The sequence below is a fragment of the Aotus nancymaae genome, unplaced genomic scaffold (genome assembly GCF_030222135.1).
Source record: "Aotus nancymaae isolate 86718 unplaced genomic scaffold, 86718_ANA_hifiasm-v0.15.2.pri h1tg000057l, whole genome shotgun sequence".
Lineage (NCBI taxonomy): Eukaryota > Metazoa > Chordata > Mammalia > Primates > Aotidae > Aotus > Aotus nancymaae.
The window spans coordinates 28,139,299-28,165,562 of record NW_026988471.1 but is presented as its reverse complement, the minus strand read 5'-3'; the positions used below and the strand labels follow the sequence as shown (position 1 = coordinate 28,165,562).

The following is a 26,264-nucleotide window of genomic DNA, read 5'->3' as shown; positions in this document are numbered from 1 at the left end:
CTTTGTTCATCATAGATATTAGTCTGAAGTTTTCTTTTCTTGTTGAGTCTCTGCCAGGTTTTGGTATCTGGATGATGTTGGTCTCATCAAATGATTTGGGAAGGATTTCCTCTTTTTGGATTGTTTGGAATAGTTTCAGAAGAAGTGGTACCAGCTCCTCTTTGCATGTCTGGTAGAATTCGGCTGTGAACCCATCTGGACCTGGGCTTTTTTTTTGGTTGGTAGGCTACTAATTGCTGCCTTAACTTCAGTCCTTGTTATTGGTCTGTTCAGGCTTTCGACTTCCTCCTGGTTTAGGCTTCAGAGGGTGCAAGTATCCAGGAATTTACCCATTTCTTCCAGGTTTACTGGTTTATGTGCATACAGTTGTTTGTAGTAATCTCTGATGGTAGTTTGTATTTCTGTGGAATCTGTAATGATGTCCCCTTTATCATTTTTTATTGCATCTATTTGATTCTTCTCTCTTATTAATCTGGCTAGTGGTCTATTTTGTTGATCTTTTCGAAAAACAGCTCCTGGATTTATTAACTTTTTGAAGGGTTTTTGTGTCTTTATCTCCTTCAGTTCTGCTCTGATCTTAGTTATTTCTTGTCTTCTGCTAGCTTTTGAGTTTTTTTGCTCCTCTAGTTCTTTCAATTTTGATGATAAGATGTTGATTTTAGATCTTTCCTTTCTTCTCATGTGGGCATTTATTGCTATAAATTTTCCACTAGACATTGCTTTAAATGTGTCCCAGAGATTCTGGTATGTTGTGTCTTCATTCTCATTGGTTTCAAAGAAGATCTTTATTTCTGCCTTCATTTCATTGTTTATCCAGTCAACATTCAAGAGCCAGTTGTTCAGTTTCCACGAAGTTATGCGGTTCTGAGTTAGTTTCTTAATCTTGAGTTCTAATTTGATTGCACTGTGGTCTGAGAGACTGTTTGTTATGATTTCCATTCTTTTGCATCTGCTGAGGAGTGATTTACTTCCAATTATGTAGTCAATTTTAGAGTAGGTGTGATGTGGTGCTGAGAAGAATGTATATTCTGCAGATTTGGGGTGGAGAGTTCTATTAGGTTTGCTTGGTCCAGATCTGAGTTCAAGTCCTGGATATCCTTGTTAATTTTCTGTCTCGTTGATCTGTCTAATATTGACAGTGGAGTGTTAAAGTCTCCTACTGTTATTGTGTGGGAGTCTAAGTCTCTTTGTAGGTCATTAAGAACTTGCTTTATGTATCTGGGTGCTCCTGTATTGGGTGCATATATATTTAGGATTGTTAGCTCTTCTTGTTGCATTGATCCTTTTACCATTATGTAATGCCCTTGTCTCTTTTGATCTTTGTTGATTTAAAGTCTATTTTATCAGAGACTAGGACTGCAACTCCTGCTTTTTTTTTGCTCTCCATTTGCTTGATAAATCTTCCTCCACCCCTTTATTTTGAACCTATGTGTATCCTTGCACATGAAATGGGTTTCCTGGATACAGCACACCGATGGGCTTTGACTTTTTATCCAATTTGCCAGTCTGTGTCTTTTGATTGGGACATTCAGCCTATTTACATTTCAGGTAAATATTGTTATGTGTGAATTTGATCCTGCCATTTTGATGCTAGCCTATTCGTTGATGCAGATTGTCGATGCTCTTTACCATTACCTTCATTTTTGGAGTGGCTGGTACTGGTTGTTCCTTCTATGTTTAGTGCCTCTTTGGTGATGAAATCTCTGAGCAATTGCTTGTTCCTAAAGGATTTTATTTCTCCTTCACTTATGAAGGTTAGTTTGGCTGGATATGAAATTCTAGGTTGAAAGTTCTTTTCTTTAAGGATGTTGAATATTGGCCCCCACTCTCTTCTGGCTTGTAGCATTTCTGCCGAGAGATCCGCTGTGAGTCTGATGGGCTTCCCTTTGTGGGTAACCCGACCTTTCTCTCTGGCTGCCCTTAGCATTTTTTCCTTCGTTTCAACCCTGGTGAATCTGATGATTATTTTTTCATTTATTATTGTGCCATAAAAATGTTTTCATATCACAGCACAGTTTTTAAAAACATTGCAAAAGTCATGCTGAGGGAAGCTAATAAAGAATATGGGAATATGAGCATGACATACAGGGAAAAGCTTTGAAAAGGTTATATAGAATATGATTCATCTTCCTTTGCTTAAAAATTCAGACACATGGTTGGGCATGGTGGCTCACGCCTGTAACCCCAGCATTTTGGTATTTCTCCTGTGTTTCAGGAGATCACCTGAGGTCAGGAGTTCAAGACCAGTCTGGCTAACATGGTGAAACCCTGTTTCTACTAAAAATACAAAAAAAAAAAAAAAATAGCTGGTGTGGTGGTACGCACCTATGATCCCAGCTACTTGGAAGGCTGAGGCAAAAGAATCGCTTGAACCTAGGAGGCAGAGGTTGCAGTCAGCTGAGATCACACCACTGCACTCCAGCTTGGGCAACAAGAATGAAACTCTATCTCAAAAAAAAAAAAATTCAGACACATGCATTAGGAAAACAATTGGGAAAGTATATACCAAATGCTAACAGTGATAATCCCATCTAGTTAACAAAATTACAGATGACTTTTACTTACATTTGGTTTTTCTTAATTTTTCAAATATTGTACAACTTTCATAATCAAAGTTTTTAAAGAAACAATTAATGGATTCAACATCTAAACCAAAAAGTAATGACTTGAGTGAACACTGAACATTCCGTTAGGAATGATTTGATTAAAGTTATGTCAAAGCTCAAAAGCCAGAGAATTGAGAAACTTAGAATTACAGCATGTTTGAGAGCTCTGTTTACTCATTCAAAAACATTTATTTGCCACCTATGAAACGGCAGGCATGGGGCTACGTTCTAGATATTTGCACATAATAATCAGTAAAATGTTATAAACACTATAATAAAGACCCTATACAGTGCAGAACGAGCACAGAAGAGGAAGACGTCTCTCCTCCCTTAAAGCCTCAGGAAAGACATGTTAGTGGGGAAATGATGTTTCTGCCAACTTGAAAGATAAGCACACAGAAAAGGAATGCACAGACGGTCGTCTGAGCAAAATATATATATATATATTGGGGTTTTTTTTGTTTGTTTTGAGACAGAGTCTTGCTCTGTTACCCAGGCTGGAGTGCAGTGGTGAAATCTAGGCTCACTGCAACCTCCATCCCCCAGGTTCAAGTGATTCTCCTTCCTCAGCATCCCGAGTAGCTGGGATTACAGACGCCCGCCACCAGGCCCAGCTAATTTTTGTATTTTTAGTAGAGACTGGGTTTCACCATGTTGGCCAGGCTGGTCCCAACCTCCTGACCTCAAGTGCTCCTCCCACCCCAGCCTCCTGAAGTGTTGAGATTACAGGCATGAGCTGCTGTGCCCAGCCACAATATGTGTGTTACTTTTTACTATTCCTGAAAAGCATACAGTTTAGAGAACTGCAGTCACCTGTGAGGATATCACCATGAAACAAAAGTCAGGAGAAACACAGGAACCAATCATGTAGGACTTTGTAGGCTGGGCCAATGAATCTGGACTTCATTCTGTGTTTGAGAATTTGAAAGCTTTAAGGGAGAGGCACAAAACAAATGCAAGCACATGATGTGGAAGGACAGACCTGTGGCAAACTGAATCATAAGAACACTGCCTAAAGACCACCAAATGTGGGCTGACCAAACCATGCCAATGAGCCAGATTCCACAGATAAGACCCAGAGAGGACTTTTAAGCAGGCCCTGGGGATAACATGGAGAAGAGCTAAAGTGAGCTGGTAATGACGGGACAGGAGACAGATCCCAGGTGGGATGTAGACATCCACAGAGTGAAGGAGGATGGATGCCTCATGCCTATTAGATCCCTGTGACGACTGTGGGAAAATCTCAAGCTCATTCTTAGCACCCGACATACAGTGTTCTGAAGACAGAGCTGCTTCCCTCCCCCTTTCTGCCATGTCTTCCTTGGGATGAAACACATTCCTCACTACCATTTCTGTACATGATCTAGAAAAATCTTATTTTCTCACAGAAAGGACATGGGAGGCTGTTCCTTCCCGTTTCCCAGCTTGCTTTCACTCATGGGGGCCAAACGTGTCCTTTGCCCCCAAGGCCTTCAAGTTTCTACCCAGGAATTTTCATCATCTCTGACTAGATTTTCCGTATTTCTTCTCACAGTATCATTTCTTTCCATACAACTAAGCAAGGAAATGGAACAGAGTTTGATGAATCTCAAGACATGCACTTTCTCAACACATATGCTTCAGAACACACCATGCCTCCAGATAGATTACCAACAGATAGCACAACACGAAATCAACTCTGGCCCCTTGCCTGGCAGAAGGCCATCTGAGCACTGCCCTGTCTCCCTCACCCCTAGGAGCAGGGACATATGTCCTAAGTGCCTGCCAGCACCTGACACTCTTTCTTTTGTTCCTGAGAACAATGATCAACAAACATTTTGGTCACACACTCTATGAGTAAAAACAGATAAATAATTTTAAAAGCTTATTCTCTAACCTCAATAAAAGTATATTCTTAAGGTACTAGTGTTAACCTGTATAAATATTACTAAAGCTTTTTTATTTTCATAGAAAACAGATAAGTACTACTATTTCCACCTCACGTCCGCAGAGCGTCTTGCATCTAACCATACCTGCTGTGTAATTCCCAGGGTTCAGATTGCTTTCTCCTTCCCTTGTTTCTTTGTTATCATGTTCTTCCACTCACCGACATCTCGACACTGATTTGGATACCTCTCCCGCTTCAGAATCCTTTATTTCCTGGTTGTTTCTTCATAGCAACTTCTTCCATTCTGCCTAAGAACTCCTGAATATCTTCAATAAACTGGAGCATAAACTGACTGTCCTTAAACTATTTCAGCTCCTCGAGCAAGAAGACCAATTTCAAAATTCTCAAAATTGGTGATGATTTTGAGGAAGGGAAAAAAACAGCCCCACCTAACCATGTCAACAGTACCTAACAGTCCTTAGGACCAGGCAGGGTTCTCCCGTGAAATTTCAGACCTCTGTGAAGCTCATCAATACCTTCACACCAGAGGGTAAACAAATGACCTGCCTATCCCCCGTGGGACTTCAAGTTCTAGCTTTTGGGCTCTAATTTCTGGTGGCTCCTACCACCCACAACTTAAGCAAGCATGTGTACTTCGTTAAGCAGCTAAGTCTTTTCCCCCAGGGTATTATTCATAAATTAAATGGCATCATTTAAAAAAGAACCTCTAAACCCAATCAGTCTGGAAGAGCCTCATATTGCTCTAAAAGTAAAAAAGCTTCAGAAAACCACTGGCAGGTAGTGAAGTGGGTCTGGGGGAGATAAAAACGAAAAAGAGAAAAGGGCATTCTTTCTACAATGAAGCAAAAAAAGGCTTTTTAAGCAATATACTCTTGAGAGAATGTGGGAGCATTTTTCAAAATAACTGTAAGGTTATGCCTTACATTTCTTTCATGTATCACTGACAATATTAAATCAAATCTCTGATTACTTAAGGAGCATTTAAAAGCAATCTACCCTACTCAATGAAAAGACAAAATGTAAATTCCTCTAACTTTTATTAACAGTTCTAACTTCTATGAAGATAAAAATATATGCAGTGCACTAGTTTTAGTCACTGGTGACATTTTTAATTGCGCTTGCAAAGGAGGGAGAAAGAACTCTTCTCAATACACTCATCACACCTTTTCTCCTACTTGTTAAAATTCTACTAAGCAATGCAAAAGATACAGCACTCCACTTTTCTTTCTTCACAGAATCCCATCATGCTCATCTTGAAAGGTGTTTTTCTAAATCGTCTTAATACTCACTTGGCAAAAGCATTTCTTCTGTTAATCTCCTTTTGGGAAGAAGCGGAAGTTGTGCTGAAACTTCTCCTAAAACCTAAATATGAAAGTCGGGGTTAGAAGAAAAATAGATGATAAGCTTTCAGTTCTTATTTACAATGATCTTTTATCATTTCTTCTATAGATGTTCTATTATATTAAATGTTTCTTTCAAAATAGAAAGCAGGGCAGCACAGTGGCTCACACCTGTAATCCCAGCACTTTGGGACGCAGAGTGGGAAGACTGCTTGAACTCAGGAGTTCAAGACCAGCCTGGGCAATATAGTGAGACCCTATCTCATTAAAAAAAAAGAAGAAGAAGAAGAAAAAGCAGAGAAGGTAAGTATACTGAATATAATCATAGTTTAGATTTCTGGACAAATTTTCATCTTTACCTTCATGATCAAACTATACACATATATGAATAAGTGAAGAGCATGACATTACTTTTGGAGATTTTTATTATAAGATTTCTCAAAAATCAAATAAAATTGAATTATTTATTTATAAAGCTGATTATTTTTACTATCAAATATTATAATCTTGATATTCATATAAAAAAGAAAAAGATAAAATGGTTTAAAGACATAATCATTTATAAAACACTCAACAATTAACTTCAGAACTTTTGATTGCTGGCCTCTCCAAATAATACAACAAAAACAAAAACACTTCACAAGAGGTAAATTTTTAAAAAGATGTTTTTAAAAAGAAACAAGATCTCTAGCCTGGCCAGTTATGGCAGACTAGATAGGCTGAATTAATCTCTTGATTGATGCAATTTTAGTTAAAACTATAATTTTTAAAAAATACTATTGAGATGACACAAAAGGCACAATTTCAAAGAGGCTAAAAACAAAAAAGTGAAACCATTAGAGGCCCCCAAACACCAAAGTAATTGACCATCTTATACCAGCAGGCTTTCCACTGAATTCCAGAGAACCTGGGCTTCCACCTTACTGGCTGCACAGGAGACAGGGAGGGAAATAAAGCCTAGGGCCTCCACATGGGGATCCTCACAAAAGATTCTTGGTTAAAGTGAGGATCCCAAACAGCTCACTCTCAGTGCAAGGCAAAAGGAGAAACGAAACACCGTTCAGATGAAGACTAAGGAAAGTCACTTAGGTCAACCTTAATGCTCAGTAAGAGGCAAAATTTTCTCCCCTCAGAATTTGTGACCATGAATGAAATTCATGTTGTCTTGTAATACAAAAATGTTGCAGAGACTATAAATTAAAGTATTCCAGGTTGGCAGTGCCTCTAGGCAACTTGGCACAGGTAGATACAATCTTCTCTGGAGGCATCAACCCAGTCCTCAAATAATTTTTATATATAAAATTCTGAGTAAAAGAAGCATCTCACAAGAATAAATTACAAAACTCACAAGGAAAGAAGGCAAACCATAAGTTAGTCTCAACAGAAACAGATGGCAGAATGAGAGACTCACAAAGGCTTTAGATACTGAATTACTTAACACAAAATAAAAGATAATATTTTAAATGTTTAGACAAAAAAGAAAAACTTGAAAATACAGGGAAAGAATCGCAATGCTAAGTAGCAAGAAGATTTGAAAAAAGAAAAAAATAATTTTTATAGTTTTAAAGCTTTATGGCTGAATTAAGCAGCAGAATAAACAGCTCAAGAGAGAATCAGGAAACAGAAGGATGGGTCTGGACATATCCAGAATAGAGTCTAGAGTGACAAGTTGTGAGAAATATGAGAGAGCATATGAGAAGGTCCAACATACTACTAAAGAGTGTTTCAGAAGGAGATAAGCATGAGAAAAAAGGAGAAACTATTTTAATTATAACAGGTAAGAATTTTACATAACTGATCAATTCCCAGATACAGAAAAATCTGTAATGCCAAACAAAAAGAATAAACAGGATAAACAAAATCTCCACCTAGACATATCATAGTGAAACAGCAATATGACTTAGTTAGACTCACAGATGTTGTCTCGTCAACAATGACAGAAGCCAAAAACACAGCACAATGATACTGTTAAGAGGCGGGGGGAAGTATCTTTCAACTTAATATTCTACAACCAGTAAAATTATCATTGGAAAAGACAAATAAAAACAAAGCATTTGCTACCCAACAGACCCTTTCTAAAAGAAATTTTAAAGAATCTACGTGAAATTAATAAAAATGATCTCAAGTAGAAGTTCTGAGGATTAATGAGTAATGAATGTTAAATTATGTACAGTAATTAAGAAGAATATTCATAGAGTGTAACTTCTACACAAGTAGAGGGGGTAAATAGAACGAAAAAAAAAAAACTGGGGGCTGGGAATAGAGCCAGAATAAAGTCAAGAAAAATAACTTATTAATTACAAAAAAGTGAATAGAAAACAAATAAGATAGCAAAAATATCAGTGTATATCAGTAATTACAATAAATGCAAATGAGTAAGACTCTCAGTTAAAAGAAAGATTGTTAGACTTTTTTAAAAAATGTAAAACATCACTATATTCCATTTAGAAATATTCTAAAAACATAAGAACATAGAAAGGTTACAAGTCAATGTACAGAAAAAGATATATTAGGCAAATACTTAAGCAAAAGAAAGCTGGTATAAGATTATAAAAATTATTATGAAAGCAACACCATTTACGTTAAGGCCAAACAATTAAATACATAGGTATAAAATATGCACAGTCTATATAAGGAAAACTATAAAACTGATGGAAGAAATCAAAGAAGATATAAATAAATGGATAGTCCATGTTCATAGGTAAAAAGACTAAATATTAAGATGTCAGTTCTTTCCAACTTGATCTATATAGTCAATGCAATCCCAATTAAAATCCCAGCAAGTTATTTTGTGAATATTAACAAACTGATGATAAAGTTTATATGCACAGGCAAAAGGCCCAGAATAACCAACACAATATTGAAAACGCAGATCAAAACCAGAGGACTGACACTACTCAACCTGAAGAATTATTGTAAAGCTACAGTAATCTTTATAGTAATTCTTCAGGTTGAGTATTGATTAAAGATTTAAACATAAGGCCTAACAGCATAAAAACTCTAGAAGAAAACCCAGGCAATACTATTCAGGACATAGGCATGGGCAAGGACTTCATGACTAAAACACCAAAAGCAATGGCAACAAAAGCCAGAATAGACAAATGGGATCTAATTAAACTTAAGAGCTTCTGCACAGCAAAAGAAACTATTAATAGAGTAAACCAGCAACCAACAGAATGGGAAAAAATTTTTTGCAATCTACCCATCTGACAAAGAGCTAATATACAGAATCTGCGAAGAACTTAAACAAGTATACAAGAAAAAAAAACCCATTCAAAAAGTGGGCAAAGGATATGAACAGATACTTTTCAAAAGAAGACAATTATGTGGCCAACAAACATATGAATAAAAGCTCATCATCACTGGTCATTAGAGAAATGCAAATCAAAACCACATTGAGATACCACCTCATGCCAGTTAGAACAGCAATCATTAAAAAATCAGAAGACAGATGCTGGAGAGGATGTGGAGAAACAGGAATGTTTTTATACTGTTGGTGGGAGTGTAAATTAATTCAACCATTGTGGAAGACAGTGTGGCAATTCCTCAAGGATCTAGAAATAGAAATACCATTTGACCCAGCAATCCCATTACTGGGCATATATCCAAAGGATTATAAATCATTCTATTATAAAGACACATGTACACGTATGTTTACTGCAGCACTGTTCACAATAGCAAAGACCTGGAACCAACCCAAATGCCCATCAATGTAGACTGGATAAAGAAAATGTGGCACATAAACACCATGTAATAACTATGCAGCCACAAAAAAGGATGAGTTCATGTCCTTTGCAGAGACATGGATGAAACTGAAAAGCATCATTTTCAGCAAACTGACACAAGAACAGAAAACCAAACACCACATATTCTCACTCATAAGTGGGTATTGAAAAATGAGAATTGGACACAGGGATACAGGACACAGGGAGGTGAACATCACACACCATGGCCTGGGGTGTGGGGGGCTAGGGGAGAAATAGCAGGGTGTGGGGAGATTGGGGAGGGATAGCATTAGGAGAAATACCTAATGTAGATGACGGGGCAATGGGTGCAGCAAAACACCACCATGGCACATGTATACCGATGTAACAAACCTGCACGATCTGCACATGTACCCCAGAACATAAAGTATGATAAATAAATTTTTAAAAATACAGTAATCAAGACAGTATGGTACTGGCAAAAGATTAGACAAACAGATGAATGAAAAAGAACAGAGAGCCCAGAAACAGGCCCACATAAATTAGTCAACTGATCTTTGAAAACAGAGCAAAGGCAATTCAACGGAAAAAAAAAAAAAAAAAAAGACTGTCTTTTCAACACATAATACTCAAACAACTGGACATTCACATGTGAAAAAAAAAATCTAGATACAGACTTCACATTTTACCCCAAAATTAACTCTAAATGGATCATAAATCTAAGTATAAAACACAAAACTATAAAACTCCTAGAAGATAACACAGGACAAAAATCAGGGTAATTGGGTCTGGTGATGACTTTTTAGATAAAACACCAAAGCACAATCCATGAAATAAAAAATTGATAACTCAGACTTCATTAAAATTAAAAACCTCTGCTCTGTGAAATACACTGTTAAGAGAATGAAAAGACAAGCCACGGAGGGAGGGAAAATATTTGCAAAACACATGTCTGATACAGGTTTGTTATTCAAAATGTACAAAGAACTCAATAACAAGAAAATAGCAAACGGAATTTTAAAATGAGCAAAAGATGCGAGCAGGCACCTCATCAAAGAAGATATAGCACACTGCTGTTTGGACACTGTTGAGAATATGCAGAGTACAGCCATCATGGAAAAATTGTGTGGAGTTTCCTCAAAAAACTAAAAATAGAACTATCATATAATCCAGCAATTCCACTGCTGATATATATACAGATATAGATATATAGACATATATCTCCGAAAGAAAAGAAATCAGTATATAGAAGAGATAGCTGCACTCTCATGTTATTGCAGCACAATTCACAACAGCCAAGATATGGAATCAACCTAAGTGTCCACCAATGGATGAATGGATAAAGAAAATATGGTATAGATACACAGTGGAATATTATTCCACCGTAAAAAGAATGAAATTCTGTCATTTGCAGCAACACCAATGGAACTGGAGGGTAAGTGAAATAAGCTAGGCACAGAGAGACAAATTATCGTATGTTCTCACGTGTGGGAGCTAACAAAAGGGGAATCTTGTGAAGGTAAAGAGTAGAATGATTAACACCAAAGGCTGGGAAGGGTGTGTGAGTGGGTGGGAAGCAGGATGAAGACCGATTGGCTAATGGGCACAAACATGCAGTTAAATAGAAGGAATAAGTTATAGTATTCAACAGTATAGGGGGAAAATTATAGTTAATAACTTACTGTATATTTCAAAACAGCTAGGAGAGGAGAATTATAACATTCCCAACACAAAAATCAATGTTTTAGGTGATGGGTGTCCCAATTACCCTGACTTGATGATTACACATTGTATATGTGCATTGAATTATCACATGTATCCCAAAAATATGTACAACTATGATATGTCAGTAAAAAATACAAAGAAAAAGAGATGGCAAATAAGCATATGAAAAGATAGCATCTGTTACAGGCTGAATTGTGTCCCCCCAAAACTCATATGCTGAAGTCCTAACCTCTCGGCATTCCAGAACGTTACTATATTTGGAGATAACTACAGTAAAATGAGGTCATATGTAACTGGAGGTAATTAAGTTAAATGAGGTCATATGGGTGGGCTCTAATCCAACATGACTAGTGTCTTTATGAGGAGAGTGGGACGGACACATACACACAGTGAAAAAGACCAGACGAAGACACCAGAGATAGAAGGTCATCTACAAGACATGGAGAAAGGCCTTCAAATAAACCAAACCTGCCAACACCTTGATCTCAGACGTCTAGAGCCTCTGGAGTTGTGAAAAAATGAATGTCTGTGTTTCAACCACCCAGTCTGTGGTACTTGGTCACAGCATCCCTAGCAATTAATACAACATCAAACATTTTTAGAAAATACCAAATTGAAACACTAGGGAAGCCCAGCACGGTGGCTCACACCTGTAATCCCAGCACTTTGGGAGGCCAAGGTGGGTGGATCATGAGGTCAGGAGTTCGAGACCAGCCTGGCCAATATGGTGAAATCCCAAAATTACTAAAAAAATACAAACATTAGCAGGGTGTGGTGGCATGCGCCTGTAATCCCAGCTACTTGGGAGGCTGAGACAAGAAAATCGCTTGAACCCAGGAGGTGGAGGTTGCAGTGAGCCGAGATTGCGCCATTACACTCCAGCCTGGGTGACAGAGTGAGACTTTGTCTAAAAAAAAAAGGAAAGAAAAGGAAAGAAACACTAGAGAATTTCAATTAAAACAACATACCTATTAGAGTGGGCCATAAAATTAATCCCAACAATTAATTTAAGGATTGATATACAAATCATTCTTTCATATATGGTTATCCATGCAAAAAAAAAAAACAAAGAAATTAGATCCTTACCATACACAAAATCAATTCTTGGTAAACTGACAAATGGGAAACATAAAAATATAAATCTTTTAGAAAACAATATGAGAAAATATCTTAATTTCTATTTTAAGAAAAGATTTTGTAAAACAAAAAATCCAAACCATAACATGTTTTGCTATTTTGACTATAAAAAATTAAGGAGTTTTGTTCATCCAAAGACACCAAAAATAATAAATAAAAAGATTAAAAGACAAGTAACAACCTGGGCAAGACATTTGCAACACATGAAGTTGACAAAATGTTTGTACCCAAAATACATAAAGCAGCCTACAAATTAATAAGATAAAGACAAACCACCTCCCGAAAATGGGCAAGAAATTTGAACAGGTGCTTCATAATAGAGGAAATGCATATGGGATTTTCATGCCCATAAGCATGAAAATAGGCTCATCCTCATTTGTAATCTAGAAAACGCAAATTAAACGGTAATGAAATACCAGTTAAGCCCTTCAGATAGGCAAAGACTTCTAAATCAAACAAGGTAAGTACTAGTGAGGCAAGGAGAAGCAGAGGCTCTGATCCATCACAGATAGAGTGTGCAATACAGACAGGCATTACCTAGGAAGGTGGAGGACATCGGTATCCCACACCTGGCGATCCTAGAGAAACTTCCTCAAGTGTGCACAAGAGCATAGTTTGTAATAGAAAAGACAGGAGATAACCCAAATAGCCATCAATTATGGAATGAATATTTCAATGGAATGCTAAATAATGAAATAGCAAACAATCAAAACTAAATACATATTGATATATCTACATATGAGTGATAAAAATAAAGAGAATCAAGGGAATAATTAATGTACAATTCGAGACTCCTCCACCTGAGGATGGAGTGTATGAAGAGGGAGGCAGACGAGATGGGATGGGGTACTCAGGGGTTTCTACAGGTCAGGTCATCCTCTTCTTCAGCCAGGGGATAGGTAACAGATGTTTGCTCTGTGATTACACAAACTACACAAAGACATTTTATAGACCCTTTTGTATACATATATACCTCACAACAGAAATTTTTCAATAAATGAAAGCAAAGAAATAATTATTAGGAACACAAAACTGTGTAATCTTACCAGGATAAGAATGGTTCTGTTTATTTGAAATTTCTGAAAGGGTATCCAGGGAATCTGTCACTCTGTGAATAAAACAAAGTACACCTCATTAAAAGTAGCTGGTCTTCAGATTTAAGACTGGTTATCAACTAAGTTTTTCACACCAAATGTAGTCATTCATTAGACAAACATTTATTGAGTATCCATTATAAGCCAGGAGCTTCAATCCGGCGTGAAAGAAAAACAATAATTAAATAGAAGAGGTTCTCACTATCTAATTAGTATAGAAAAAAATTAAAGTGAATTCACTAAAATGTGAACTTGAATTTATTTCTTCGAAACTTCATCTTCAAAGGTGAAACTAAAAAATATGAAAATAAGTTTATTTTATATTAAACTTAACAAATGTTAGATTAATATTGTGAAAAAGGCAGGAACTCTTAAATTGAAAGGAAAAGGCATTGGCTGAGTTTGTGTGAGTGATTTTTCCGGTTAAAATTATATGGCTAATACAATTCAACCTCTTTTACTTCATATTTGACTCTAAGCCACGATCATAAAGGTCACTTTCCCGATGGGGTTTCCTTCATTTTTTGATATTCAAATCATTCTTTATTTTTGAAAAGTCAATCCTGACAGCCTCATTTTCTTTCAACTGTTAATGACCTAAATCTGGAAAGCCTTCATTTGTCAATCGCTTCCTCCAGCACATCTTATTACCATCAAGAAATCCTGCAACTCTTGCAATATTTGCCATTTCACCTAACAATTCATATGCATCGTTTTTACATGATATACAACGTACCACAATGAGAGACTGATGGGCACAAAGAAGGTGATTTTATGAAGAGGATGGATATTTGAATGAAGCAGTAACAGTTGAGAGAAAGTTAATTCTGAAAGTAATCAGTTCATTAGTAGTAAGTGCCTAATAATAGCAAGAACTAAGAAAGTGAATACTATGCTAATGAAGATCACTTGAGCAAAGTGTGTATGTGTGTGAGATTAGATTTAACCTAGTCAGTTTTCTTAGAGTTTCTCTAAAGAAATTTTGACTGATTAATATATTAACAAAAGAAAAGGTGTTCCCTAAGTGAATGCTGGGCAATAGTAGGTGGGTGTAGAAAGCCATCCCAGCAGGAAGAAAGAAAACATGTGCAAAGATTCTGGGATAGGAAGCACATTTTACAAACAGAAAGGGGTTTGGGGGTAAAGGTCAGCTATAGTCCTTGGGAGGAGGAAGATGCAAGGTGTGACTGTGACTGGCCACTACCTTATTAGGACTGTCCTCAAACAGTCCCTAGTTTAAAATTCTTCCATCTTGAAGAGTAGTGGTATCTTTCAAGAGCTCCAAAGCTGGTTCAGATGAGAAACTCCTCAAAATCAGGGACCATGGCTGTTTTATTTGCTTATAGAATGCCTAGCGCAGCACAAGTGCTAAAAGACACTTAATAGTATTTGATGATGATGAATGAGACAATCAGAAGATGACAGGAAGACAGCTGGATTGAGATAGCAGTTCATTTAGAAACAGGCCTATTTTTTTAAGAGGGGGCTGCTTTTAAATACACCACCTTAAAGAAAACCAAATAGAAGGCAATCAAAAAAAAAAAAAAAAAAAAAACCAAACAACGTAAAAAACGTGTGCTCCAGAAACAAAGCAAGAAAGAAAAGATGAAACCATGAAAAAGTAGCTTTACAACATAGAGGACGAGGAAGAAGCTGTTAGAGCATAAAATGCACTGAACTAGGAATCAGATGGGATCAATATTTAATGTGCCTAAAATATGCCAAATTATGTACTCTGGGTAATCAAACATGAAAAAGCAGAATCCCAGTCCTCATGACTAGGAGACAAACACAACTTCTAAGAGACTGCTGCACTGTGTTGATGAAAATATGCCCAAAGTAACATGAGAACACAGAAGACTGGCTGGTGACTCAGCATCGATTTTACTCCCAAACCAATCATTTACAAGACATATGTACTGAAGAAGGTCCCTGAAGCTCTTCTAATCACTCTAGCTCTATGGTTAAGGGCACACGTGCTGATACTAGATAACCTGGGTTCAGATCCCCACTTTGGAGCACAGCACACGTCACCCCTTGTGCCTTACTTTCCTCATCTATGGAACATGGTGCCTGCACCACAGAGCTACGGGAGAGCAGTAAACAGGTTAATACGTGAAGAGTCCTGCAAACAGATCCCAGCACATATCAACAGTATTCGTAGTTACTACGTCCTTTTCTTCATTTATAAAATAAATACCAAAAGAAAAAAAAAAGAACAAACCATCTAAAAGCAAGGGCTTACAAAAAGACAATTACAAAATAACACATCTGGGCTGAGTCCAGCCCCACGGCTAATTAGCGTATGACTTTAGCTAAATCATTTATCTCTTTGAAACCTGTTTCTTCGTCTGCAAAATGGGAATAATCCTAATAACTTACAGCTCACGAGATCTGGGGGGATTCATGAGGTATACATCTAAAATACACTGTGTAGAGTGTACCCACTTACCAAATGCTCAATACATGTTTGTAAAAGTTATTATTTTCCAGCTTATCTGATCAATATTAGGATAAATGAAACAACATTTAAGTGAAGATACTTTATGAACTACAGAGCATTGCATGTTAAATTCTATATTACCATAAATAAGAAGAAAATTATATCAAGTATATCCTAGAAGGAAATTAATACAAAAAATATTAAATGATTCACTAAGAAAAACAAACTGAGGGAGAAATGGATGTAAAAACTTCAACTTCCCGAGAGATAGTCACAACAGTCTAGTTGTAAGGGAAAACTAGACAAGACTCCCAGATTGTGATCGTATTCTAGTCTCATGAACGTGATTACGCCATATATGTTATCTCTCATTTAAAAATTAGTATCCCACTTCCTATCCACTGAAAGGCAGACCAAGCAACTTCTTCCAGCCCATAAGAGAAGCCATTTCACATAATGATACCTGGAATTTTATGAGGACTTTGTTTCTGCTCAACTTATTTTTTAAAACCAGATGAGGTGGTATGAAAGATACTATCTTAAGAAGAAACATCAAGGAGGTATATTATATAAAAATCCTTGAAGCTTCACTTCCCCCAAAGATCTACTGCCTATCTATTTTTGAAAACTAAAGAAATCAGAGGAAAGAGCCATTTTGGTTCCATTAGGTTTGTAGGAGAATGAATGGGGTGCCTGCTGGCAGGAAATTTAATGTAGTTAGGATGTGACTGAAGCAATCAGAGAGCATTTTTACTTTTGTTTGCATGACAGATTAAGCTTGCTGCTTTCACTGTTCTTAGCTGCAAATGCCACTTCTAATAGCCTACACATACTCATAGGGTTTGCAAATGAGGAATAAAGGAGGTTTTTGAAATTGCAAATCCTCAGCAAAGCAAATTTAGCCTTCCATGAGCCTTCTCTCTGAAGAAGGTGGTTGGTTAACCCCTTGAAAGAAGACATGAGCTACAATCAGGGCATGTCTTTAATATAAAATTAGTGTCTCCATTAACCACTGCAAATTACAAAAAGTTTCTGTAAATAAACATAAATTTCATTCTCTTACCTTTGCACCCTGGATGGGGGAGCAAATATTCCATATCTTGGAGAACAACTAAAATACTGCACACCTCCAACTGAACCATCATTCTTGCCATGGGGTTTTTCAAGCTCTATACCATACCAATATCCTAGAACATGAATATTGCATTTTAAATGCATCTGTACTTTATCCAAAACTGGTATGCTACTATACAAAACCAAAGTCTAGATGGTTTAACGTTTCCATAAATGACCAAAATGAGGGAAAGTCATTATACTCATTAAGATTTCAAATGATAAAATTATAAAATTTGAAAAGTAAACAGGAAAAACATTTTACAAGTATCATTGCAGAGTAGTACATTAAAGGAGGAAAATAAAATGCACAAACACAAATTTGGGGAAAATTAGCTACTGCGCAAACAGTGTATGACCAAAATAGATCTAAAAGCTATAATGAAAAACCGTTCTTGACTCGGTCATATAGTGAGTTTCAGTGAAAGAAGTGAAACATAATATTGAGATTTTAAAATCATAAAATGAACATGCAATCTTTTCATTTTACTCACCTAACATTAGAACACCACAAACAGTGCTCAAGTAATTAAAGAAGGACAAACATAATATATAAAATACCACTAGACATCATGGTGAGTGCTTTTTCTTTTCTTTTTTCCATCCAAGATAAAAAGAAAAATCTTTTTTTCACCTAAATAAAAAGGTTTAGGTTGGCTAATAGGGAGAATTATTTTTAAGACTTTTCGTACTTAAAAAGACCTACACTGAAGGAAATAACAGGATTTCCTTTTCTAGATAGCCTAAAATTAAAGTAGCAAGGTTGCTTTAACTGTGGTTTTAGCCAGAATAAGGTAACAGGACACGTACTCCTAAAAAAAAGGATTTTCAAATTGAGGGTGCCTCAAGACCAATTAAAAGTACCTAATAGTCCATTTATTTGTGATTTAAAAGGAGTATGGAGTAGTAATTGTATTTGGTCTCTTAGTATCAAGTAAAAAATAAGGACATAGATAACAAGAAACTTATTGCAAATTACAAATTACAAAAATAGTGTTTCTTCCAGAGTACTAGTTCAAAGAGTTAATTATACGCCTTCTAAAAATCCAACTCAAAATTTCTTAATTTTTTTCTTCTATATTTAAAAAGATGACAATTGAATCCATTTCCTATGTCACACAAGTAATGTCTACAAAACTATTGTTAAGCCATACTAATGCTCTGAAAAGAGGTCAGCACATTTCCCAATATCCTAAACCAGGTTAGTCTGGCCGCCACTGTTATTTCTCAGTGTTACAGTTACAATTTTCCAGGTTTTACTTGCTTCTGCCTTTTATGCTTTCCTACATAATTTTTGCATTTTCCAATTTTAATTTAGCATATAATTGCTTATGTTAACATATAATTCCTGGAAGCGAGTAACATACAGCAGAAATACACATGGCAAGTGTTAACAATAAAGACTACACATTGGCAGTGGTGTGGTATGGATAGTTTCCCATTTAAATGTTAATTTTCTTTCCAAGGTGGCACATAAAAAATGCTGACGAGACTAAATACAACCTCTCTCAATTCTAGATCTCATAACCCCCAAACACTTCAGATATTACCACCGTCCTGCAGCAACGATTGATTTTTGTGATGCTACTATTTCCTTACAGGACAGAACGTTTTTAACAAAAAAGTTTCCAACTTTATTATATTTGCTTATTACTTCCCAAATTTCTAAATGCTTTTATTAGGAATTTAAAAATTAAAATCAACCTAAAATGAAGAATTATATATATCCAAAGATAGATCTATCTCCAAAGATATATATTATATACATATATATTATATATATATATATATATATATAGATTGATTGATTGATTTTTGGATCCAAAGATAGATATAGATATGTCTCCAAAGAATCAAACCATTCTATCTTAGTTTAACATAATCAGAGAAAGGGAACTCAAAAGACATATGGTAATCATAAAAAATAACGGTGGGATTCTCAAGTTTTTATTTGATACCTATATTAAGTATATCCTAACTAATAATCTCAGTTACTACATGGAGACCTAAGAAAGTCATGAATTATGAAACACCTAACTCATCTCAAATCAAGCAGTTGGCTTGCAATTAATTTAAAGTGGTATTAGTGGAACAAGAATGTATTGGGAGACAGTCGCCTAGGGTCCTGTCATGTTTCCACATGTCTTATGGGGAGGGCCAGTGACTACCTTTGTTCTAGACTATCTTTTCATAAATGTCTGTATAGGAGACATCCTTGGAGGATAGAGACAGCATCTCCCACCAGAGCAATGGCAGGCATGTGTACAATAAGTTCAGTTTAAAGATTCAGATTCCGTAAGCTCTGGGCTTCTTTCCTGGAACATAAACCATTGGCTGTAAAGGTGACGCCTGGCGCTCACGCTCACGTGCTATCTCTTGCATGTGGCTCTCTCTCTCTCTCTCACCCTGTGGGCACTGGCACTAAGGCAATAGTTCAAGAAAATGCTGAGACTCTGGCTACTGCAATTACTGTGAGTACTGCAGTGCTTTGTCTGAAACCTGTGATGACTCACTGGAGACAAAGCACTCTAGGACTCATAATATCTTCCACCAACATCTATGAAACCATGGCAGGCGAATTTGTTAGCTTGCAAATAGGGTAAAATCTCAGATCCTTCCCTCATAGTTCTGGGCCAAATGTTACAAACTTTTTTTTTTTTTTTTTTAAATCAATGTTCTAGGTAACCTTTTCCTAAAATGCTGCAATGCCACCATGTGTTAAAATAGCATATTGCTATTTAAAACATATAAACTTGGTTTCATTCAACTGACTTTTATTTAAAACTATAATAACTGACAATACTAAAGAAAGTAAACTTTACTTTTGAAAACACAATGTTAAGTATAGATTAGAATGAATATATAAATACACAAACATGTATTTTTTAGGGCCCAGGAGATGTAAAAACTTTTTTATATTCCTTCGGGCCCTTTTGTGCGCTTTCCTCTCCAAGCCACTCTGATTAAAAGGTAGTTAACTCATTATTTATTACTTATGTTAAAGGCTATCCTTAGCAAAAATCTAATTCTAAAATATTTGCCTGTCACTTAGCACACCCAGCAATCGGCTGGAGTAAAACTGGAGAACGATCACTAATTTTTAACACTGACCATTTAAAATACAATTGGCAAGAAAAAAATGTATGGGTAACCATCCACCTGCATAAACAGAGTCTGAGTTTTCATCATCGTTTCACATTTTCGGTGCTATAGCTGCCATCCACAAAAACTGTTCATCAAGATTTCTCTACAATTAAATTCTATTTACATGTAACATTTTAAACCTTTTGTATTCTGAAGAATTCAAGTTAAGCTAATACGCAGATGAATTACCTGGAGCAAAGTTTGTTGTCCCAAAGAACCTAATGGTGCCCAGTCTCTGTCCTACCACTAGCACTCTCTCGCCGAGGCGGAGTTCCCCCTCGCAACGGCTATTATTTGCTGTAGATGTTGCTGAGGAATTCAAACCTGTTTAAGTCGGGGAGGGATGGGTTGGGGGAGGGCAGGAAAAGAGGAGAAAAAACAAAGGGGGAAAGACTCAAAAAGCACATTAGCCAAAAAAATCACACTAGGTATGCTAACTAGTCTAGTTAGTTGGTGATTTTGATATCTGATGCCTTTCATCATGTAAGTCATCTACAGTCGTGTTTCTCACATGTGAGGTCAAGTTACTCGAAGGAAATGTGAAGGGTTTCCTGGGAAAATTATTGCCATGGGAAATACACAAAACCTGATCCCTGGGAAAATACCAACTCTGCCCAGATTGCCTGCACCATCTCTACTAGAAGAGGAGTCACAGTAAACTGTTTCTGCGAAGAGCTTGACAGTAAATATGTTAGGATTTGCTAGCCATACCATCTCTGCCACAACTATTGACCTCTGCCGTTGCAGCATGAAAGCAGATATAAAGCAGATATAGACAATACACTTTTTTAATGTGCATGGCTGCATTCCAAAGAACTTTATTTACAAAAACAAATGCTAGGTCAGATGTGTCCCATGGGCCATAGTTTGCCAATTTCTATTCTACTAAACACTAGAACTGTAGTGTTAATAGTTCACTCAGACTCAGTATAAATTATATAACAAGTAATGTGATTTGACTTTTTTTTTTTTTCTAACAAAACACAGACTTTTGCTGTGTTGACCAAGGTGGTCTCAAATTCCTGGGCTCAAGTCATCCTCCCACCTCAGCTTCCCACAGTGCCAGGATAACAGGCACAAGCCACTGTGACCAGCCAAAAGCAACGTGATTTGAAGGTTAAATTACGATATGGCTCTAATTATCCTAAATTGATTTTGCTATTAAGAACAAAACCACCGCCCTCTCAACTTGATTCATTCAAAATTAAACCTTGAAATGTCCACTATTAAACATAAAAGTCCTAGAGAAATATGATCTAGAAAGCTGTTCAAATATAACAGCTGAAAGAGAAGAGGTGGGCGCTTGAGGCTTGTCCTGTCAGTACATAAACAGAGACTTGAAGAGCTGCCATCTGAGAGGAACTAGAGAACTCTGGAGGAGGGCATGGGATGGAGGATAAGTCATATTGTGAAAAAAGAAGAAACTAAAAACAAAGCAACTAACCAAGGAACATAAGCCCATGGAGAAGGTCTGGATTATACCAAAAAGTCCTAGACCCTCACCATAACTAATATTCTACAGCACTTCATAGTTACAAAGTGCTTTTCATAAAAATTATACTGAAAAATAAAATACAAACTCAGGAATTAACTAAGACACACTGTTAACAGCCAGTAAGTGGTACACCTAGATTAAAACCAAGACTCTGTGGCCAGAAATCCTTAGTCCTGTCCCCTTGTTGCCTGTAGACAATGAACCAAAGATGGCAAGTTCAACATTGGGACACAGGCTGGGCATGGTGGCTCATGCCTGTAAATCCCAGCACTTTGGGAGGCCAAGGTGGGAGGATCACTTGGGCCCGGGAGTTTGAGGCTGCAGTAGCTATGATTACAACACTGCACTCCAGCCTGGGTGACAGAGTAAGACCTTATCTCATATATATATATATACCAATGGGATATGAGGCTGAGGTCCCTACCTTTCCCACTCCCTAAATCATTCATTTCCACTCTAACCTAACTTTTCATTATTGTTCATTCTCTGCAGTCTACATCTCCCTCAAATGCAAATCTATAGGAAGAAGTAGAATATCTACTCACTTAAGAAAAATGTTTTAGGTAAATGCCTCTGGGGTTCCCAACACGGGCTTTCCTGTATCTCCTGTTCTCTGCCCCATCTCCCTCTGTGAAAGGTCCTCTTTCTCACTCTGATAACTCTCTTCATCTTCACTATTGTTTCAGTCTACATAACCCGTAAATTTGTGTTTTTTTATTAAAAAAGGAAAATATATAGGCATGCTAGACTACTTTGTTTATTTTTTTAAAAAAAGTAATTCCATACCCATATATAAATTGTAAAATCAAGTAAATGTCCAAAGTGCAGATGCCAAATTCAGGGGGCCTTAAGATATAAATGAAATGAGGACAAACAGGATGGCTGCGTCATCATTGGACCTTCTCACGTCTGCTCCTCACAACATAAAGAAAAACTGGTTGGGGTACGGAGAGAGGAAGTCTTTCAGAGAATAAATATCCCAAGTAAACAATTTCAGGCAAAACTTCCAGGTTGTCTACTTTTAGGGTCCCAATTTTTAGGTTTATTATGTCAATATTATTGTCGAGAGTTTTGGAGTTTTTTTCCCACATTCAATAATTTAAAAAAGAAAAAAAAAATCTGTCGTGAACATTTCCCATAATAAAATTTTGGTTCCGGCCAGGTGCGGTGGCTAACACCTGCAATCCCAGCATTTTGGGAGGCAAAGGTGGGCAGATCACCTGAGGTCAGGAGTTCCAGACTAGCCTGGCCAACATGGTGAAACCCTGTCTCTACTAAAAATACAAACATTAGCTGGGCATGGTGGTGGGCGCCTGTAATCCCAGCTACTCAGGCAGGATGATCACTTGAACCTGGGAGGCGGAGGTTGCAGTGAGCCGAGATTGCCCATTGCACTCCAGCCTGGGAGAAAAGAGCAAAATTCCGTCCTTAAAAAAAAAAAAAAAAAGATGTTGGTTCAGTACAAGTACTATTAATACAAGTATTAGAAAAGAATCTGGTAATAAAGAGGTTCATTAAGAACAATTTTTGCCAAGATGGCTTTTGCATTTCTGGACAAGTTCACTATAAAGGCAAATAAGTGAACTGCAACAGAAAATCTATGTCAGTTCAAAAAGAAGTCTGATAAAGTGTTTTAGGTATCTTTACAAACAACTGAAGAAATGTGGACTGAGTGAGATTATGCAGGTTCACGGCTAGTTAAAAAGCCGTAACAGAACTGCTGGTATTGTCATCCTGGGAGGGGACACTCTGACCTTCACCTAGGTTCTAAACAAACATAGTTTTAGAAAAGCATGTTTTTAAATCTGAAGATGACACAAAGGCCTGCGAAGAAGCTAATATGCAAGACGTAAGAAACTAAATTCAGGTAAGAGGAAACTACTAAGAATGAATTAAATGAAAATAAATGCAAAGTCTTTTATGAAAATAAATGCAAAGTCTTAAATCTGACAGCAAAACCAAGAGACCGTAAGGCTTAAGGCTCAGGGGGAGGCGGGGAAGAGTGCACGTAGTTCAATCTGACTGAAGTAAAGGGTTCCTTCTACACATTTAAAAAGAGCAAATCTACTTACAAACAAACCAAGATAAAAAACACCAAGAAAGCCTGGTTGAAAAAGCCATAGATACCAGCACTGGCTCTGGATGAAACAGAAGGGCTTTTGCTCATTGTCTTCTTGTTACTGCTGCTTGCATTCTGTTTCTTGGGGTAGCTCTGTCTATGTTCCAAAGAAGATGTAGAGGAGCAGCTGCTGACAGATCCAAGCAGGGTAACTAAACAGATAAAGAAAAAGAACGTGTCAAACTGTGGAAAATAAGACATGGACCAAGAAGCAGCTTGTCGAGGCAAATCTTTCTGAAACTCTTCATTGAACTTCTTCAATTATGGATTATCTAGTGTTAAATTCAATGCCCGATTTCATCCAAATAGCATCTGTAGTTTATATATAAAAGATTTTATAACACAAACAACAGTAATTTGAGGATTCGCACTGTGAGATCACAATCTTATGTAAGAGGTGTCACCACATCAACCAATGTAAACTGACTACCTAATCTAATGACCATCACTCCCCTCTCACCTTAGATGACACAGAAGAATCCCATCTTGTTTACACAAAATTAAACATATTAAGATGTTTTAAGACAACAAAGGTTTAATATTGAGACATTTTGAGTTACCTGAAGGCAAGCAGGAATATTCATGCTCAATTCATCTAACAATTTGATAGCTAAAAGCAAGTGAAAAATTTGTGTAGAGCCATCTATATTATGGAATTTCCTGTTTTTAAAAATATACCTAGTCTAGTAGTTATCTACTTTTAAGTAAGACAAAAGAATCATAGTACAGTATTTTACATACACACAAAAAAAATCATGTATATAGCTTGTTGTGAGCCGCATGATTTCCAAGGTCAAATTTTACTATAATTTTTCCCTTACCAACTTTAAAACTTAGCCTCCATATAAACTGCTTTCCTACTATTATTTTAAAGTCCCATCAAAAGCTAAATTTTGAGAAACAGAGGTTAAAAGTTATATTACCATCTTTCTCTGTCACAGTTTTCAGTTCTTCGCCGGGAGGCAACGAAAGTGTTGATTCAGAAGCACTATCTTTTTTTGACATCGTTAATCCTTGGACACAAAAATAAAATACTTTCAGCAAGAATTTTAACATTAAACATAACATGTATTTTTTAAAGTACATGCATCCCTCACTGAAATCTTACTTCTGAAAACATGTTGGATAATAACTACACAGATGTATGAGGACATGTTTTGGTAAAAGCACTAGCTTAGCAGGAGACAATAGTGGCTACAAAGATAAATCAATAACCCATCAAGATGATCACACTCGAGATGGGTTGTGAGGGACGGGTCAGATTTCTTCCTGAGAATACTGGCCATATGGTCAGGAAGAACTGAGGGCAGGCATTCTGGATGGACAAAAAGACAATCTTAAAGAAAGACACAAAATGGTGAGTAGCTTGGCTGGAACAGAATACTTCTGGAATGTAGGAGAATCAAGATTAGATAGACAGGTCACAGTAAGACCTCAGAGGGAGGTGACAGTGGCCAGCTAAGGACTGGAAACTCTTCTGTAAAGAAGGAGCCTCTGCTGGACTTTGAAAAGGAACACTGACACGAACAGAGTCTAGTTTAATACTCTCCCGACAGCCAGGCTACAACGAAACCTCAGAGGGAGAGGCCTGAAGCAGGGACCAGTCAGACATCATTAGCATAGTACAGGCATGAGGGCCTGAACACCAAGAGCAGAAACTGAATGAAGAGGGTGGAGAGGGCACATTTTATGAAGGCAACCTGAAAAGTAAATTTTTTTCCTAATTATATTTTTCAGTTCTAAAAATACTCATTTCTGTCAAGTTTTTATTAAAAAAGAACACAAGGAGATTCCTTATACACTGACTAGGTTTCCTCCAAAGGTAATATTTGGCTAAATTATGGTATAATAAATGTAGTATGTCAACCAAGATATTGGCAGTGATACAATTCACCAGTCCTAGATTTCCACAGTCCTGCTTGTACTCATTTGCGTGTGTGTGTGTGTGTGTACACATGCGAGTATCATTTGGTTTTATTTTTTAATCTTCCATTTCTCTGCTGAAAGTCTCATTTGTTTCAAGAGTGTTCACCTTTAATTCTTTTTGTTGTTGTTGTTTAGAAACAGAGTCTTGCTGTGTTAGCCAGGCTGCAATGCAGTGGCACAATCATAACTCACTGCAGCCTCAAACTCCTGGGCTCAAGCAATTCTCCTGCCTCAGCCTCTGGAGTAGCTGAGACTACAGATATGCACCACAATGCCCAGCTACACCCTTAAGTCTTAGAGTGTGGTTCTATTACTTAAAATCTTTATGTGTTAACAGCAATGTCCATGTCACCTCGAAGCTGCTATGCTTGGACTGTCTTTTTCCTTGTAAGATGTGCCGACTTTCCTGGTTTTTCATATTTTGGATAATCTTGGATTGTATCTTTTATCTTTTGAATATTATGTATGGGACACTGGAACAGGTCTCGTTTAAATCCTATGGAGGATGTTGATTGTTTTGTTTTAGCAGG

The 26,264-nt window shown here is 36.9% G+C and overlaps 1 protein-coding gene across 3 annotated transcripts in view; it reads right to left on the bottom strand.

Moving 5' to 3' along the window:
• CLIP4 (CAP-Gly domain containing linker protein family member 4) overlaps positions 1–26,264 on the bottom strand; it is a 76,449-nt gene that overhangs the window by 8,049 nt on the left and 42,136 nt on the right. For all 3 annotated transcript variants that reach the window (XM_012475472.3, XM_021674437.2, XM_064363963.1), the window contains exons 10-15: positions 24,732–24,821; positions 23,817–23,960; positions 20,384–20,518; positions 17,001–17,124; positions 13,447–13,508; positions 5,784–5,856 (exon numbers count right to left, since the gene is read on the bottom strand). In XM_012475472.3, coding sequence (XP_012330895.2) covers positions 5,784–5,856; positions 13,447–13,508; positions 17,001–17,124; positions 20,384–20,518; positions 23,817–23,960; positions 24,732–24,821 — 628 coding nt within the window. The remainder of the gene's footprint in view (positions 1–5,783; positions 5,857–13,446; positions 13,509–17,000; positions 17,125–20,383; positions 20,519–23,816; positions 23,961–24,731; positions 24,822–26,264) is intronic.